The 15,710-nt window shown below is 39.0% G+C and overlaps 1 protein-coding gene across 5 annotated transcripts in view; it reads right to left on the reverse strand.

The window, feature by feature from the left end:
- Positions 1–15,710, reverse strand: part of LOC119134386 (collagen alpha-1(XIX) chain-like) — a 76,620-nt gene that overhangs the window by 49,567 nt on the left and 11,343 nt on the right. For 3 of the 5 annotated variants that reach the window (XM_037271032.1, XM_037271031.1, XM_037271035.1), the window contains exons 10-16: positions 14,355–14,399; positions 13,445–13,489; positions 7,656–7,700; positions 6,659–6,694; positions 5,530–5,559; positions 5,389–5,415; positions 4,984–5,037 (exon numbers count right to left, since the gene is read on the reverse strand). In XM_037271032.1, coding sequence (XP_037126927.1) covers positions 4,984–5,037; positions 5,389–5,415; positions 5,530–5,559; positions 6,659–6,694; positions 7,656–7,700; positions 13,445–13,489; positions 14,355–14,399 — 282 coding nt within the window. The remainder of the gene's footprint in view (positions 1–4,983; positions 5,038–5,388; positions 5,416–5,529; positions 5,560–6,658; positions 6,695–7,655; positions 7,701–13,444; positions 13,490–14,354; positions 14,400–15,710) is intronic. The other 2 variants (XM_037271033.1, XM_037271034.1) reach the window with 2 other exon arrangements.

Consider the following 15,710-nt stretch of genomic DNA (forward strand, 5'->3'; position numbering starts at 1 on the left):
CTAAACTCAACAGGCAACAAGTAAAAATGGCGAGGCGACGTTTACAAAATTTAGTATGCCTCATGATTGTGTATCTCGTCAAATCAGCAACAACCTCGCGTAATTTAATGTGCGAATCTAATCTCACTGTAACTCCAAAAGCCACTTGACAATACATAAATTGGTTTGCGGTAAGAGAGAAAAATGTGTTCAACAGTTGGCAGGAAAATGATGAAAGTGAAAGATTTTCCTGTAGTGTAAAAAAGAAACATTTGAGTAGAGGATCAGTGTCAAGAAGACAAACCACCTTTGACATGTGTCGACACAAGGTCACAGATGGGAAATGTGGGAAAAGAAAATATGAGAAATTTGGGGACAGCTGTCTCAGGTTTTTATCAAGTGGCGGAGATGGAAAAAGTAAACATAACTATCACTTCCAAATGACAGCTATTACCACTCTCTTCTTGGAGAAGTCCGGCTACAAAACGCAGACGACAAATATCTCGTTTCAATTTTTTTGACAGATTATATCCGCATCATTTTAAAATGCTCCGACAGCTGTTGTGGAGGAAGTTTAGATATTTGGCTTCGAGAGGGGAAATGAAACTGAAACAATTACAAAAAGAAATCTTCATGAGATGATTGATGACAGCTTTTCAATGTGCACTAAATATAAATGTTATACTTTAGATCAAGAGTACTTCCATAAGGACTTTGTATCATTTGGCGCCTCGTGATCCTCCCATATCTCTCTGACAGAGGTTTGTTGGATATGAAAGGAACCTATTTTTGCAACATAAACACTGGAAACAATTATGAGTCAACTCAATTTAATATATCACTTATTATCAAACTCATCAAGGCAACGTCATGCAAAATAAAAGGTATATATTTCTGTGTTATCATTTGTCGTCATTTGGTCCTTTAGTTAAGCTAAATTAATTAACGTCTAACTGTATTTAAATAAATGACTATGAGGTTAACCACTGCATAATTCATTGGGGGAGATATATTGACAGAGTAGGTTGCAATGCTCTGTTTCCTCTAGGGATCCATCGAGGATCATCATTTCTCCACAGCTTTCCAAAGTGGAGCTAATGGATGTCTCATGGGAATGGAAAGTGCAATCCAAAAGTTGGACTTTCCTAAGAGACATAACATCAACATATATGGATGGAGAAAATTTGGTGTTATGGCCCACTGCCATTCAGTGTATATTTAATTCATAAACCTTTACTTGGTGTTCAAAATCCACCTTGAAATTGGAGATTTTTTTGGGATCATTTTAAACAAGTCACAGGAGCATACTGCTTCTCCCAGAGATGTGAATACAATATGACTGAACCACCACTACTCCGTGCCAACTAGCACAGAAATCTGTGAATGAAGTTTGACATTTTTGTGTATTTAGCCTTAAGGAAGCGCACACAACAACCAAACCCGGCTTGTCAAGGTCGTTTGGAACCAAGAATATTTTGCTGCCATATGTTTCCAAATATTTGTAGCATAAAATGTCACCTCAAGAGTTTATGCAAACATGAGTGGATTGCTTTGTCACAAGAGCGTTGAAAAAAATGTGCAACTGCCACGGAAACTATGCTAGCGTGTGGTTTTTGCTGACAACAGTATTTTTACTTAATACTTAAATCTTAGTCTACATTAATGCCATTACAGACCATTTCTGTTCATCAGCTAGCGAGAAGGGCGAAGGGGGCAATTACAAAGAACAATAATGGCAACTCTGCACGTAGCGTACGTTTTTTGCACCGGCTGAATTGCATTTAAAAAAGAAGCTAAATAATATCAGACTGAATTGTATGCACGCGTGTTCGTCTTTGCATAAAATCAGTTCATGCATGTAATTTCCTAACTAAACGTCTTTACTCTGGCTGCAGTCTTTCAAAATGTCAGATTTTAGCGAACCTGGCTAAAACATAGTCTGTACGTGGGTGAAAGGCTAAAAAGCCATTAAAAAAAAGACCAGGGTCTCTGTGGACAAAACTGACAAAATTTAAGTAAGGGGAATTCAACTGAGTGCCCAGCTTTGTTCCATGTTCTCCCAAAAGGTTCTGTTTAGCGTTTAGCTGCCATTATGTGCCACTTCCTTCCAATATAAAACCAAGCTGCATCACCATTAAGGAGAAGTGTGAAATGTGGGGGCTTTACTGTACATGCTCATAAATTTCTAGATCATCGTAGAGGGCCTTGCTTCAACCCGACCAACTAAAGTGGTCTTCCATCATGATAATAAGATAAAATCCGGATTCTGTTAGACTTTGGATGGCTGTCCTTGCTGTATAGTTATGCACCCTTAAACCTCAAATTATGGGAGAAGGGGGACACTGGCAGCATGTCCCCTACCACAATGTCCTCCACATCTCCTTGAAGGAAACTCTTAAGTGGCTTAGAGTGGTCTTATTTCCCTCCGCAATAAATTGAAGTAGACATTGCAAGAGATGGTCTGACTTGAATGTAAGGCCTTGTGAAAGCTTTCCACTGCCGGCTCTTTTATGAAGGATGTGGTGTGGTCAGGTCAGCACCCGTCAAAATATTCTGCGTCATTTTGGCGCGGCTATGACTCTCAGCTGAACCAAAGAGTTGCATGAGTGGGCAAGTCGCTAATTAGGTGAGAGTCTCTTGTTGTATCACCTCGGCCATAAGCGATCCCCTGATAATGATACACGTCCACTCTATTCAAATGGGCTGCCAGGTTGCAGATAGACAAGTTGGTCGACAAATCAGTGGTCACATGTGACTCCTAAAGCTAAGAATAATCAGAAATCACAGCATATTACCATTAGTGAGACGTAGCTCAATAGCCAGGTAAAAATATATAAGGACTGTGTCATTGGCAATAAAATGCTTGGGCTACTCAGTACTATTTAAAAAAAAAAAAAAAAAAAAAAAGTGAATTACTTAAAGGAGTTCACAATATCAATATCGGTACAAGTTGGATTCTTGTGTGAACACACAAATACTGTGAGAACTCAGTTTGCAGGCAAGGTTATTTGTGTTGTACTAGCAAAAACTAAAATAAATTTAAGACAGAGGTAGCATGAATTAATGGAATAGGAATGCAGGAATTGTGTTGCTACAAGAAATAATAAAGATCAATTGACAATTTGGACCTGTAGACTATCAATGAAGAATGATAAGTGACAAAATGTACCGTATTTTCCGGACTATAAGGCGCACCTAAAAACCTAAAATTTTCACAAAAGCCGACAGTGCGCCTTATAGTCCGGTGCGCCTTATATATGGACCAAATTCCTAAATTTAAACTGGCCTGAAGCATTATGTCATGAAATCAATCATAAGTAAATGAATCATGAATCAAAAAGACTATGGATCATTATTTTGTGATTTGTTGCGTCTGAAGTTGAAAGAAAAAAGATAAAATGGAGAATGATTTGATTTGGAATAAAAATCTGACATGATGCATTAATGGTGCGCCTTATAGTCCGGTGCGCCTTATATAAGGACAAAGTTTTCAAATGGGCCATTCATTGAAGGTGCGCCTTATAGTCCGGTGCGCCTTATAGTCCGGAAAATACGGTACTCTTCAAATCATCAATCAAATCATTTGAGGTATATGAAAATACTATCGACTAACTGCCTAAAAAAAGTGTGAATGACAGAGATTCACTGCCCTCGTGTGTTTAGCTATTGAGAGATAACACAGCTGATGAAGGCTCATACATTTTTAATGCTACTGGAACACATTTGGGATGAAAACAGAATGCTGGCATTCTTGACATACTTGTGTCCAGATGTCTCAAGGCTTGTGCGTCACTTTGGCTTTTGCTTAATCTGGAAACATTTGCTTGGCCTACTTAATGCTGCTGAATCCTGCTACATATTTCACGTTTTATTGGAAGGAAAGCCAACTGTTTTGTGCGGTTTTGTCCATATTCTGTAAACAAGAATATCTTTAAGAGTCTATTTTGAGAACAGCAGCAGAGGTATTCATGCCAAGTTACTAATGATGCTCAACACAAAAGGACATAACCTGTCCTTGGGCGGTGGATGTCAGCCGGGATGTCAAGGAATAATAACATTGCTACTGTTGGGAAAATATTCAGCCCTGCATGATGTCATTGTGTATCATGGCATTACAATAATTTGATTTCAATAACTTTGTATCTCTGGTGGCTTTTGTAGATTTCAAAAGGAAAAAATGGTAAGAAACTAACCACTTGTGTTGGCTCCATGCCAATAAAACTCGGCCACTGTCCTCCATCTTACTTTATGTCCTTCGTAAACTTTCATTTATCATCCTATGACAACATTCTAAAGCTCAAGACACAATTTATCACATTTTGAGTCTTTTTGGGTCTGTTTGGCTCCAGCAATGTCAAGTGAGCCCAAGTTCTACCTGACTAAATTTATTTTACACCTGACTGTCTTTTAAAAAAAAATGTCATCAGTACGTGTGTCAAATTTTTCTTTTTATGTGATGAGGTATTTTCCAGATCTATACTGTGTCCCTTTTAAAGGAGCAAAGTTTTGGGCTTGTTTTTTTCCGGACTGCTGAGTAACGAACCGGTACGCTTCCCCTTCTGTCTCCGTATTTTAGTCATTGTTATTTTGCATGTGTCTTGGATTGGTTGTGACTGTGGAGACAAATTCCTTATGTTTGTATAAACTTGGGCAATAATGCTGTTTCAAATTTTAATTTTGTTTGTTTTCATAAAAACTGTCCATCAAAGTGACCTAGTGGGAGTGAATCAGAGTACGTGCTGCCATTCATGCTCTGACAATCTGTTACCTTTCGGTCATGTAGACTTTTCGGTCATCGTCATGCAGCCTGTGTTTGTTGCTGTTTGTTTCGTTATTGTTATGTGACTACTGGAGCATAAATGACATCTTCCTTCCTCACAAAATAAATACAACAACTCTGTTGGTGTTTGGCCGTTTGGCCACACAGGTCCCAGCCTTTCCCCCAAAAATCTGTTCAAGCTCGTGCCCAGCCATACAACTGATGGACTGTTTGTATTTACTCACCCTTTTGCCCTCCTTTCCTGGTTCCCCTGGCTGGCCAGGCACTCCATCGAGTCCCTGAGGAGAAAATATGGATTGGCGAAATATGAAACCCCCCAATCATATTGAGTACTGTATTGCTTCTTGAAAAAATAAGCAATGCAGAAAGTAATTTGACAGGCCAGTAGACAACTAGTGGGAATGCTCCCATTAATAGGTGTTTCTCATTAAAATACTGTAGACAGAATTTCCACAGTTTTTTAAATACCTCAACTACAGCCTAGGCTGATTTATAATGTATTTGCAGGCGCTTTAAAGATCCAATTTGTGTGTTAAAATTAATTGCTGCTGTTATTGCCCTAGACAGCTGTATGGGTATGTGTATATATGTACTATATGGAAATGGATATGTGATTTTTAATCAGTTACCTTCTCTCCTTTGTCACCACGGGGGCCCTGAATGTGAAAAAAAGAAGAAATGTGTTCAGAGAAACAAAAATGAATGAATTCATGAATATTTTCAATTAAAACCATCATGCTTTGTTTGTGCAGGGAAATAAAATTAATTACTTGATCTCCTTTGTGGCATTCGTTGACAGCCTAAGAGTCATACAAAACAAAACAAGACAGTCATTATGAACTATATCTTACATTTTCGTACATTAAATTGACAAAACATTAAATGTAGGATGTAAAACTAGAGGTAATAATGTGATTTACATTAAGACGACTTTCCTAATAGTTTTGTCCAGATAACTTTACACATATGATGGAAGTCTCACGAAGGCAACACAACTTGTAACAAGGTAATTGGCTTTGACCTTCATGACCCTGAGAGAAGCAGAGTTATTACAAATTCCCCAGATAGCCTGATGCCTACCACCCGGAAAGAAAAAAAACAGGCGTTCATCCTCAGCCAGGGCACAAAATGGACACAAGGCCAAACAGAACGTCTCAGTTTTCAAATACAAGCCAAAGGAACGGTGTTGTGTTTCAATTGGCATCCAACAGTCAAACGCTGTTGACTTTTCTAGGAAACAGCTGCTGATATGGATGCCCCCAGCCCGTGTCCTCCGAATTAGTCAGAGGCCTTGTTCCGAGTTGGAAAGTTAACAAGATGACTAACAGCTTAAAGACACTTGAGGCTACAAGCATTAGGACAGTCAGTCACGGCTCATTCATTCAACACATGTACAATAGTGCATCTGGTGAAGTCTTGGAAGCTTGCATACTCAGCATACAACTTTCTAAAAGCAATCAGAGTTATTTATTCGGTTTTCAAAAGTCTATTTTCTGAGCTGCCCATTAAGAATGTGATTGTGAAGTATACAGTTTATTTCAATTTCTAGAATTTCATAGAACATACCAGTTCATTATGTTGTGCATATTCAACACAGCACACAATGCTATATGGCAGACTGTGAATGCAAAAAAATGACATGAGCTAATTCTTGGCTGGTGGTCACAAGAGGGTGAAAAGTGATGGCGATTCCAAGAGCTCATGACTGGCTGGAGCCTCCCCAGAAATAGTATAGAGAGGTAAAGAAATAAAAAAAAAGACCGCACAATAATAAGAAGTGAAAATAGAGGAAAATACGGAGTTGATTCTGCTATTATCTATAACATCCTCTACGTGTAAAGGGAGAAAAGATTTTGTAAAGGAAAATCACAAGATGGAAGTCCTGATTGGTGAACTTACAGGCAGCCCTGGAGCTCCAGGGAGACCAATATCACCCTGTGAACCAAGACAATAATAATTAATGAAATTTCAAACAGTGGAGAATAAAATAAGGTAAGGGCAAATGGGGATAGTAAATTACAAAAAACACCAAAAAATAAAAACAATGGGTTTTTTTTCCCATTAAATATTAATCTGTTATCTAATTGTAATGTCAGCCAGAATAAGACTGGAGAAATAGTTAACGTATGCACAAAAAGAAAACCCATTAACTGGTATTTACAGTGTGTGGTGAGATGAAGCCTGTCAAAAATGCATTTGCACAGTCAGATGGGACAGATTGGCTTGTGCCATTAAACGTGACAGCTTAAAACAAATAAAACGGTACGACAGAGTGTGAAAGCTTTGCACCATTAACAATGAACAGTTACGATAGTATTGTTGACATAGAGGAGGTTGTGGATGAACTATTTTGACAGCAACACAGCAAAAAAATAGTTTTTATTTGCTCATGCCTTTGCCTCTCAGTTTCCTCCTTTTGTACTGGCATACATTTTTGGAGAGTTCTTCCTTCTAACACAAGTCCCAGCATCCTGAGAAAAAAATCTGTTGATTCTCGAATTGAATGAAAGATACAATTGTGCATGTAACGCGTGTTATATCTGAATGGAAAAAAAAAATAAAAATAAAAAAAGAGGAGAAAATATGTCTATTGCCAGAACAGACACATCTAACAACCATACGGTATGGAAATAAGCAGCTAATATCAGCATGTGTTTTTTCTCTACCAAGCGTGTTCTCACCTACATTACATCCGACTGTGTCCACAACAGGCACATTGTAAACACAACCAAGCCTGCCGCTATTTTGAACTGAGTTACCAAATCGCTCTGCCTTTCTCAATCTGAACCGTAATCGTTCAGATTCAAATGATGCCCACCCTTACTCTGAAGTAACCACTCTACATAATACGTCAACTGCGTACTTTTTCTGGGCTATACATGACAGAATTACTCACTTTTTCCCCCTTTGGACCAACTGGTCCCGGGTCACCTGTCGGACCCTGAGAAGGAAAACATATGAGGTGTATGATTTCCATCTACATGTATTCATTATGTTAAAGGTGATTAAATTGAGAATAATTTTTCCTTGTATGTCAGTATTGTGATGGTTATCGCATGCATTTGTGACATTGGTTGTTTCTCCATACCACATTTATGGAAATGAAAAAAAACAACACCTGGTTGTTATAAGTCACCACTTCATTCAATGTGAATGATGCCACTTATTGACAACGCAGGAAGGCAAAATACACCAAAGTGTTAAAATAACATCAGTGGATATGATGTCAAAGCATGGACTAGTAACTAGCAAGGAAAACTACAATGAGGTCACTTACAATAGTGTCAATCCCTGACCCTTCCCACCTGTTTCCACCCTGCCAAGAACCGTTTATATAATTGCTTTTACACATACAACCAGCGGGTTGGACTGAGCAAAGTCAAGCCTGGCAGGCATGAAATGAGACAGACAGCTGAGATGGAGCGAGATTGCTGATGGATGAGCCTTGACGCATATTGACAGGCTAAATTGTTAGCAAGCCTAGTTAGGGCTGACACATTCAGGCCGGTAAATGCAAGGCTCCTCAAAAAGTTAGGAGAGGGGAATGGGGGCGAGAGGAATGGGGAGTAGGAGAAGGGCTGCAAAAATTCTATTATTTGTCATGGTTAAATAAAGTGTTAGAGAGGCTATTAATGGTGAATTATATGCAAAAGATGATTGCATACCCTTATTACACAAGTCTGGCGCCATCAGTGATGTGACTAATCTATTCTCGATTGCCTGCAAGCCTCTTATTCAACAGTAACATTCAAGAACCCAAAAATGGTATTCAAAAAGGTCGAAATGAATTGTCTTTATCCCCACCAACTTGTTGTGACTGCAGTGATTTTGTCATGATTTTCAAAATGTGAATCTCTTTTCATGCCCACATAAAACGACTGTAAATCCAAAGTGTTCTCAGCGTAAAACGTGAGAGGCAAATTCAAACTGACAGGCCAAGCACTTAACTGTGGTAATGTAACACACACGGGGGGAATCCTGTAGCTAATTTCTTTGTGGAGTTATTAGTCGACCTGATAGGAATGAAAGCATATTGGGGATCAAGGATCAATTTGATAACGAGCACGTAAACAACTCGAGGTGTACTCAATTACAGGAAGGAATTTGATTAATCGAAATGTGCCACCCTTTCTGTAATGAGCAGCCCTGCACTCATTATTGTGCTGAAAAGGTCCGGTATTATGAACACGATGTCTTGTTATTGGTATTCTTTGACAGTCATTATGTTGGTTGGAGAGAAACACTTTGGGGGGGATGACACTGATTCTCAAACGGAGATCAGTGGGTTGAAAACAAATTAAAATCATTGACCCTAAAGATGACGTTAGACTCACTTGAGAACTTCATCGTTGCGATGGTCTCTATTTTTTTCATGCCAAAAATCTGTTTCAAATAAGGGCATTTTTCATGGACAGGCACAGAAACAAACAAATAAAAACAAACAATCAACTATAGAATTCAGAATCAGGTAATTGAACTGAATGTAGTGATTAAAATCTCTGGATGCCCTACGCTTGTTTCTCTTCAAGCTAGTCTTACGTTGGTGACAATCGTTTTCCTTTCCCAGCAGAACTTTTTCACTTTGTAATTGACTAAAAACAGAAAATACGTGTTTTTAATTTACCATGTGTGCCTTTGTGATAGAAGGCACGTACATTCATTCAAATCAAATGCATTGTGCTTTGTGAATTCATTCAACGTTGCAAGTTTGGAATAATGCAAGACTAAACATGAGCTTAAAATACTGTTTTTATGTGATGGGTGACATTTACTTTGCAGGCACAGTGGCATTAATTAAATTGTCATTGTCTTAGAAATGTAATAATTGTCTCATATGGAAAAGCAGTGACAAAACATTTATCCATCCATGCATCCATCTCAACCACCCATCCATCAGTGGGTTCAAAGCACGCTGAAATACAATGACATCCACCACACATCAGTAGCCTGCAAAATCTGCCTGCCTGTGCCTGAATCAAATCCACCAAAATTGTGTTACACCAACTGCACCAGAACTAAGACCTGGTTTCACCTGGTCTAAAGTCTCTTCTACTTTCTGTCATCAAATTGTGTCTAGTAGTAACTACCACCGGAACACCCAGTGAGCCACAGTGCAGTCTGCCAAATTGTCAAACACACCAAACTAGACTTGCCCCAGCATGAAAATGTAAATATGCCAAATTTTACGTCGAGCCCACCTGCGCTTGGCTATGACAATTCATAAGGCTCAAGGTGTCAAGCTTGATTGAGAAAACAAAAGCAATGAATCAACTTTGTAAAGAAAGAGAAACATTTATTCTTCTCTTTGTTCCACTTGCCATCTTTTGTGTAACCTCCTTTACATGCTTTTTTTTCGTGATATTGTGGGAGCACTGAAGCATTTCAGGTGCACAATGATTCAAGGGGCTGAGCTTGCTGCATTGTTATCTTTTGTTGCAAGCTGTGTGCTTTTGCTGTCTGTACATGGTTGGATGAAGGCGAGGAGGAGGTAGCGAGGGGTGCTGTTTTTGTGTCTGTGCTGCAGCACAAGGTCAGAACACTATGGGGAGCTGTGTGTACACGCGCTTGCTAATTACACACACCACTGTGTCTCGTTACTCCTGTAGCGGTGGGGCTGCAAGACAATCTGGCAACTCCCCAGCCCAGGACAGCTAAAGCCACACACGCAGGGGTGCACAAATACAGTCTAATTATGTTTACTTATACGTTGTACTAACTGGACCAGCTCGGGGTTGGTGCCCCGTCTGGAGAGCCTGGGGATAATTGCAAATCCCTCCAATTGTATACATTATAATCATCAACAAACTGAGCTTTCCCTGTTGGGGAAACTGGCTAAATTAAAGTAGGAGTTGTTTTAAGTATCCCAATAGAAGAATATCAAAAGGACAGGCTTTTTGAAGCCGAGTGGAACAATATCTCTAAGTAACATAGATAACTTGAGCGTCGATAATCAAATACCAGCGATACTGCAGCAGGAAATGCCTTTTGTGCCTTACCATTTGCTCAGCGATACGCCATCACGCCTGCTCTCCTGCTGTGAAACCAATCACAGTGAATGCTGGGAACTACTTCTTATTAGCATAGCTATTACTCCCCATGAATGACAATCATTTACCACAGGGATTTAAACAAAGTGCTATTCTGTAAGAATATCATCGTCAAAGGATTGTGTTTATACTTCCGTCTTCCGTCAAACATCATATATTCCAAACACAGATTGAAGTGGTTGCTGGATTACACGCTGCCTATTCCCTCTCTCTTTCTCCCATAGGATATGTATCTGTGAAAATGACCCTTGTGCATCTGTGAAGGAACTAGGGTTGGCTAGCCAGTCTACACCGAGTATGTACGTTCACGGAGGGTTTGAATAAAAAATTCCCATGCTTTCGCCAGGGCCGTGATCTTTATGAAGCTGAGTGCTTGACATGTAAGGCAGGCACTTGTGTGTCTGGCAAATAGAATAGAATAGATCTTTATTTGTCATTGTCACATGTACAACGAAATTTAAAAAGTGCCAACCAATCCGCGCATGCGATAAAAAATAAATAGAATAAATAGAATAAAAAGATTAAAAAAAACAAGCTAAAAACCCACAGAAGAACATACACAGACATAATCATTTACGTTTAGCTGCATTCAATGTGACTGCCGCTGTAGGGTAAAAACTGTTGGCGCCAACGACTTGCAGGCACACATAAATTCAGCCAAGCACACAAAAGCAGCGAGGGGCGAGGGCTTATCATCCAAAATCATGGATTTCTTTGTGACGAAGTCCGAGAGTGTCGCCGTCACTGCAGCAGAAGGTAGCTATGCGTTCATTAACAGTTAGGCACCATGAAAGCTACAGGTCAATGGACTGCACATCTGGCTTGTTAAGGAAGATTTTCACAGACTCCCCATCAGCTCAAAAATTCTCATGCGTCCGAATGAAGACGGAAGCCATTGTAACTTCCATGATAGACTGTTAAGACTTACTATCAGCTGGTGAATGCAGAAATGCAATCTTCTGCCAAATAGTGAAATGTATTCCTCACAATAGGATATTATTTAATCAGGAGGCCAAAAATGTGGTTATGCTAAGGTTGTGCCATTAATATATACTTGCTGGACAGCTGACAAGATAATGAAATCCAGAGATTATTTGATTATTATTACTGAATTATTTTAATTTACTTTTGCGACCGTGATTCGCAGGAGTGAAGAATTGCTAACGATCTATCTGAAAAATGTCTATAGTATTCAGACAGTCTCATGTAGTTTAAATGAAGTAAATAAATTTGAAATATCTCTCAGTAAGATGTGGTGCTCAGCATTACATTAATACAGTGCACAAAAAGAGCATTCGTATTTAAAATTTTTACCACAAAGGGCATGAATACTATTGGACATACTGTCATATACTTTTTTTTTTTCATTAACAATTCTCATAGGTGTGGAATGAAGACACATCGTGATTTATAAAGGTCACCTGTTCTCACGGACTTTTGCTTTTATTTTGCAGGATAATGACTGCCATTGAATGTGCTGCTTTTGGATGGGAGGGAGTTTATATCCAATTAGGTGGTCTCCACAATAAACTTGATAATGACATTCATGTGCAAATGCACGTTGCGTTGCCAGTAGCTACAGACTCTTGAACAAAGTGAGCAATGTGGGGCGGCTGGTTGGTGGATTGGATTGCACATTGGAGTGATCTTAGTGTTTAAAGTCATGATTGCAACCTGACAATTAAGCTTTTGTTGTTGGTCCCTCAACTTGCATTTTGCATAGATTACTGCACAATCATGATTTGCTCGGACTTAAACTTGCTGGCTAGCTGCAATGGATCATAAATATATCACAAAACTAGTTAGAGCTTAGAGCGTCATTTGGCAATTGCTGAGACATGATGTGTATTATTCATAAAAATAAAAAATAGTCAAATTCTTGTTTCCATGGTAGCTTCTCAAGGTAGAGACGACCTTTAACTTGCTGCAACACATCTTTTTTAATCCAATTTGGAGAATGACTTCAATATCCACATCGAAGAACTTTTTTGTGACAAATGTTTCTCTTCTCAATAGGGAAATATTTTGATGACTGTGTGAGTGCCAGCCAAGCCACAATAAAGTGACCATCTGCACAGCCTCCATCTATATCGCACCTCAGTGGGTAAACTAACAGTTTATCATTAAACATGCTAATGGGCAATAAAATGTGAGTTTCTCTCACCTGATCTTTGCTAAAACAACTTCCGTAAAGTTCTAAAGGACCTAATTTATAAACGAATATGTCTCAAGCATCCCTTTGCTGCTGAACATACTGTAGTCTTATAGTAGACACATTAACCGAATCACCGCAGTTCAATTTGTGAGCACGCGATAAAGTTTAACCCGAAGTGACATAGAAGAGGCATACAGTAATTTGAGAAATTAGTTTAGTCCATTAGTATGCCAAGCCCATGGCTGCACACATATCAATTAGTTTGACTGCAGAAGGACACCGAGGGCTAGAGCACACTCAGATCTACTTCAAATACGTCAGCCACAAGAAAACAGACACACAGTAAATGATGCTTTGCTTCTCATGCCCCAAGGCACAGGCACAGAAAATGAAAAGCCTATGAGAATTGATTCTCTGATGATGCTGGATCTGGCTGATATGCTATGCATGGAATATATGTTGGCTGGAGATAGTGGCACTTACCTTCTCCCCGTTGACCCCCTTCTGTCCTTCTAATCCATCTTCTCCCTAGAGGGTCAGGAGTGAATGTTGAAAGGTCCTTGAAAAGTTTGCATTTCATTCCTTGATTTTCCATTTCATTATATTAAACAACTCCCTGAGAATCGTGATTGGAGTGAACCAATATAAAAGTGTAAAACAGCTTTACTGGGCAATAGCTTGAAGCAAATAAAACCAATCAACAACAAATTCCAACAAAGACACATTCCTAGAGTTATATTCATTGTATTGTGATTTACTAATTAAAAGATCAGTGCAAAACTGTGTCCCAAACACAAAAATTCTGTGTAGTGGTAGAAAACAAATCTACAGTCTGCAAATAAATTTCACCCAGCAAATTCCTTAAAACGGAGGATCATCACTTCAGCCTTACTGGTACACAACTACAAGCTCAAGAGAGCAACTATTCTGTTCTGCTTTTCATTTTTCATTTCTGAGCTGTGGGTTAAATGTCATGCAACCTGTGGCAGTGGTATTAACCTATGGTGTTTTTTAACTTGGCCAAATTGTGGGCTTAGAAAAAGTCTAGCCCTTTCATCCAAGGACAAAATTACATTTACTGTTATGATAAAAGTAGCTGCAGCAAACCTTTACAACGTGGCAAGCAATGAAGCCTGGAAAATTGCAACACCGCTCAATTTTTTTCCCTTAACATCACACAACGCTCATAAGATATACAATGACTGAATAAGAAAAAAAAGCCAGAGCAAGTCTAGTTTACTATCTCTGAGAATTTGGTATATGATGCTACACTTTGCTCGGTATTTTAATGAACGGAGTGCAACAATGGATTTCAACTCCCTTTTAGCATACATACAGCCCTTCCTGGACTACTCTATGATGAAGGTAAAAGGGCAAAGTTTGTAGTAGCTACCTTCGGACCCGGGCTTCCTGGACTGCAGGCCTCCCCTGGGTCTCCCTGTAAAAGAAACACATAGGACATTAAAAAAAATGGTTTGGCATTCTGAAGTCATTTTTAGTGTTTGTTTGATCATTTGTTTCATTATTTTCTATCGAAAATGTGCAATATAGATGATCCATATCTATTAGAGCACTGTCACAGAACGGCTAGGCAAGCTTGCTTCCTTTTTTCCAGATATAGCTGTACACAAAGGTAATTGTTGAGGAAGAAGTTTTAATTTCACTATTATGCTTTTTCCCCCCTGTCTTTTGTATGCACATACAGGAGCTGTAAATCTAGTAATACCAGGGTTTATGTGCGGGGCCATGCAAAATGAATTTCCATTCAAGTAAGCTCCATTCTTATAACCCACTACTTATCTGTTTAATTTCCTGGGGGATTTTGGATTAATCATTGCGGTTTAATCCTTTTGCAGTGTAGTAGAATCCTCCATCAAACTCTCACTGTAATGCAGGATAGTACCCACTGTTAGAGTAACACAACCAAAGTAATCCCCCGTACACTTTCCCAAGAACTCCACTGTCTAGGTCACAATTACTCTGCCGTGCTTCTCATTATGCATCTTTTAAATGCTCTGGATTGGCCAGATGTCTTTGATTAATCTTTACAAAGTCAAGCTAAATTGCTAATATGTACACTCTGACCATTTTTTTACATCCGAACATAGAAAGGGATTCTGTAACAGTAATTGAAAGCCTCACAAGTTCACCTCATTAATGTTTGCTTAACAATGTTATTAGCCTCTTCTCGTTTATTATGAATGTACACGCAGTAGAGATTAAAATACACTGGATCCCTCTGGGGAAATTTGGGATCAATGTAAAATAATCTTAAATAGGGGTGCACTGAAAATTGGATGCTTTGAAAAAGAAAAATGTTAGGATCATTTGTGTCAAAGTGTGATGTTTCAAACATGACTACATCAATAACAAAAATGCACATGAGCAAAGCAAGAACGAAGACTTTTACATTATTTGAACTAATATTTTATAGCATCATATAACGTGTTAAATGCTGCCCACTGCATCCATTGCAGCCTTGTTATCCTGGGGAGGATTCCCCCATCTGCGGTCCCTTCTCAAGGATTCTGTTTTTTTTTTTTTTATGGTTTTTTCTTTGCCCTCCTTTGGGTTAAGATCAGGGAGTATTGTTAATATCGTCAACTATGGGCATGTGAAATACTGAGACTTTTTTTGATTAAGGGTTATATCAATACATTCGACTTGACACCCAAACTAAACACAGAGAGTCTCAATCCCGAGATACCCCACCAGGTCTATTCGACCGCGAGGCAGAAATACGCTTCTT

This window comes from Syngnathus acus, chromosome 15 (assembly GCF_901709675.1).
Source record: "Syngnathus acus chromosome 15, fSynAcu1.2, whole genome shotgun sequence".
Taxonomy (NCBI): Eukaryota; Metazoa; Chordata; class Actinopteri; order Syngnathiformes; family Syngnathidae; genus Syngnathus; species Syngnathus acus.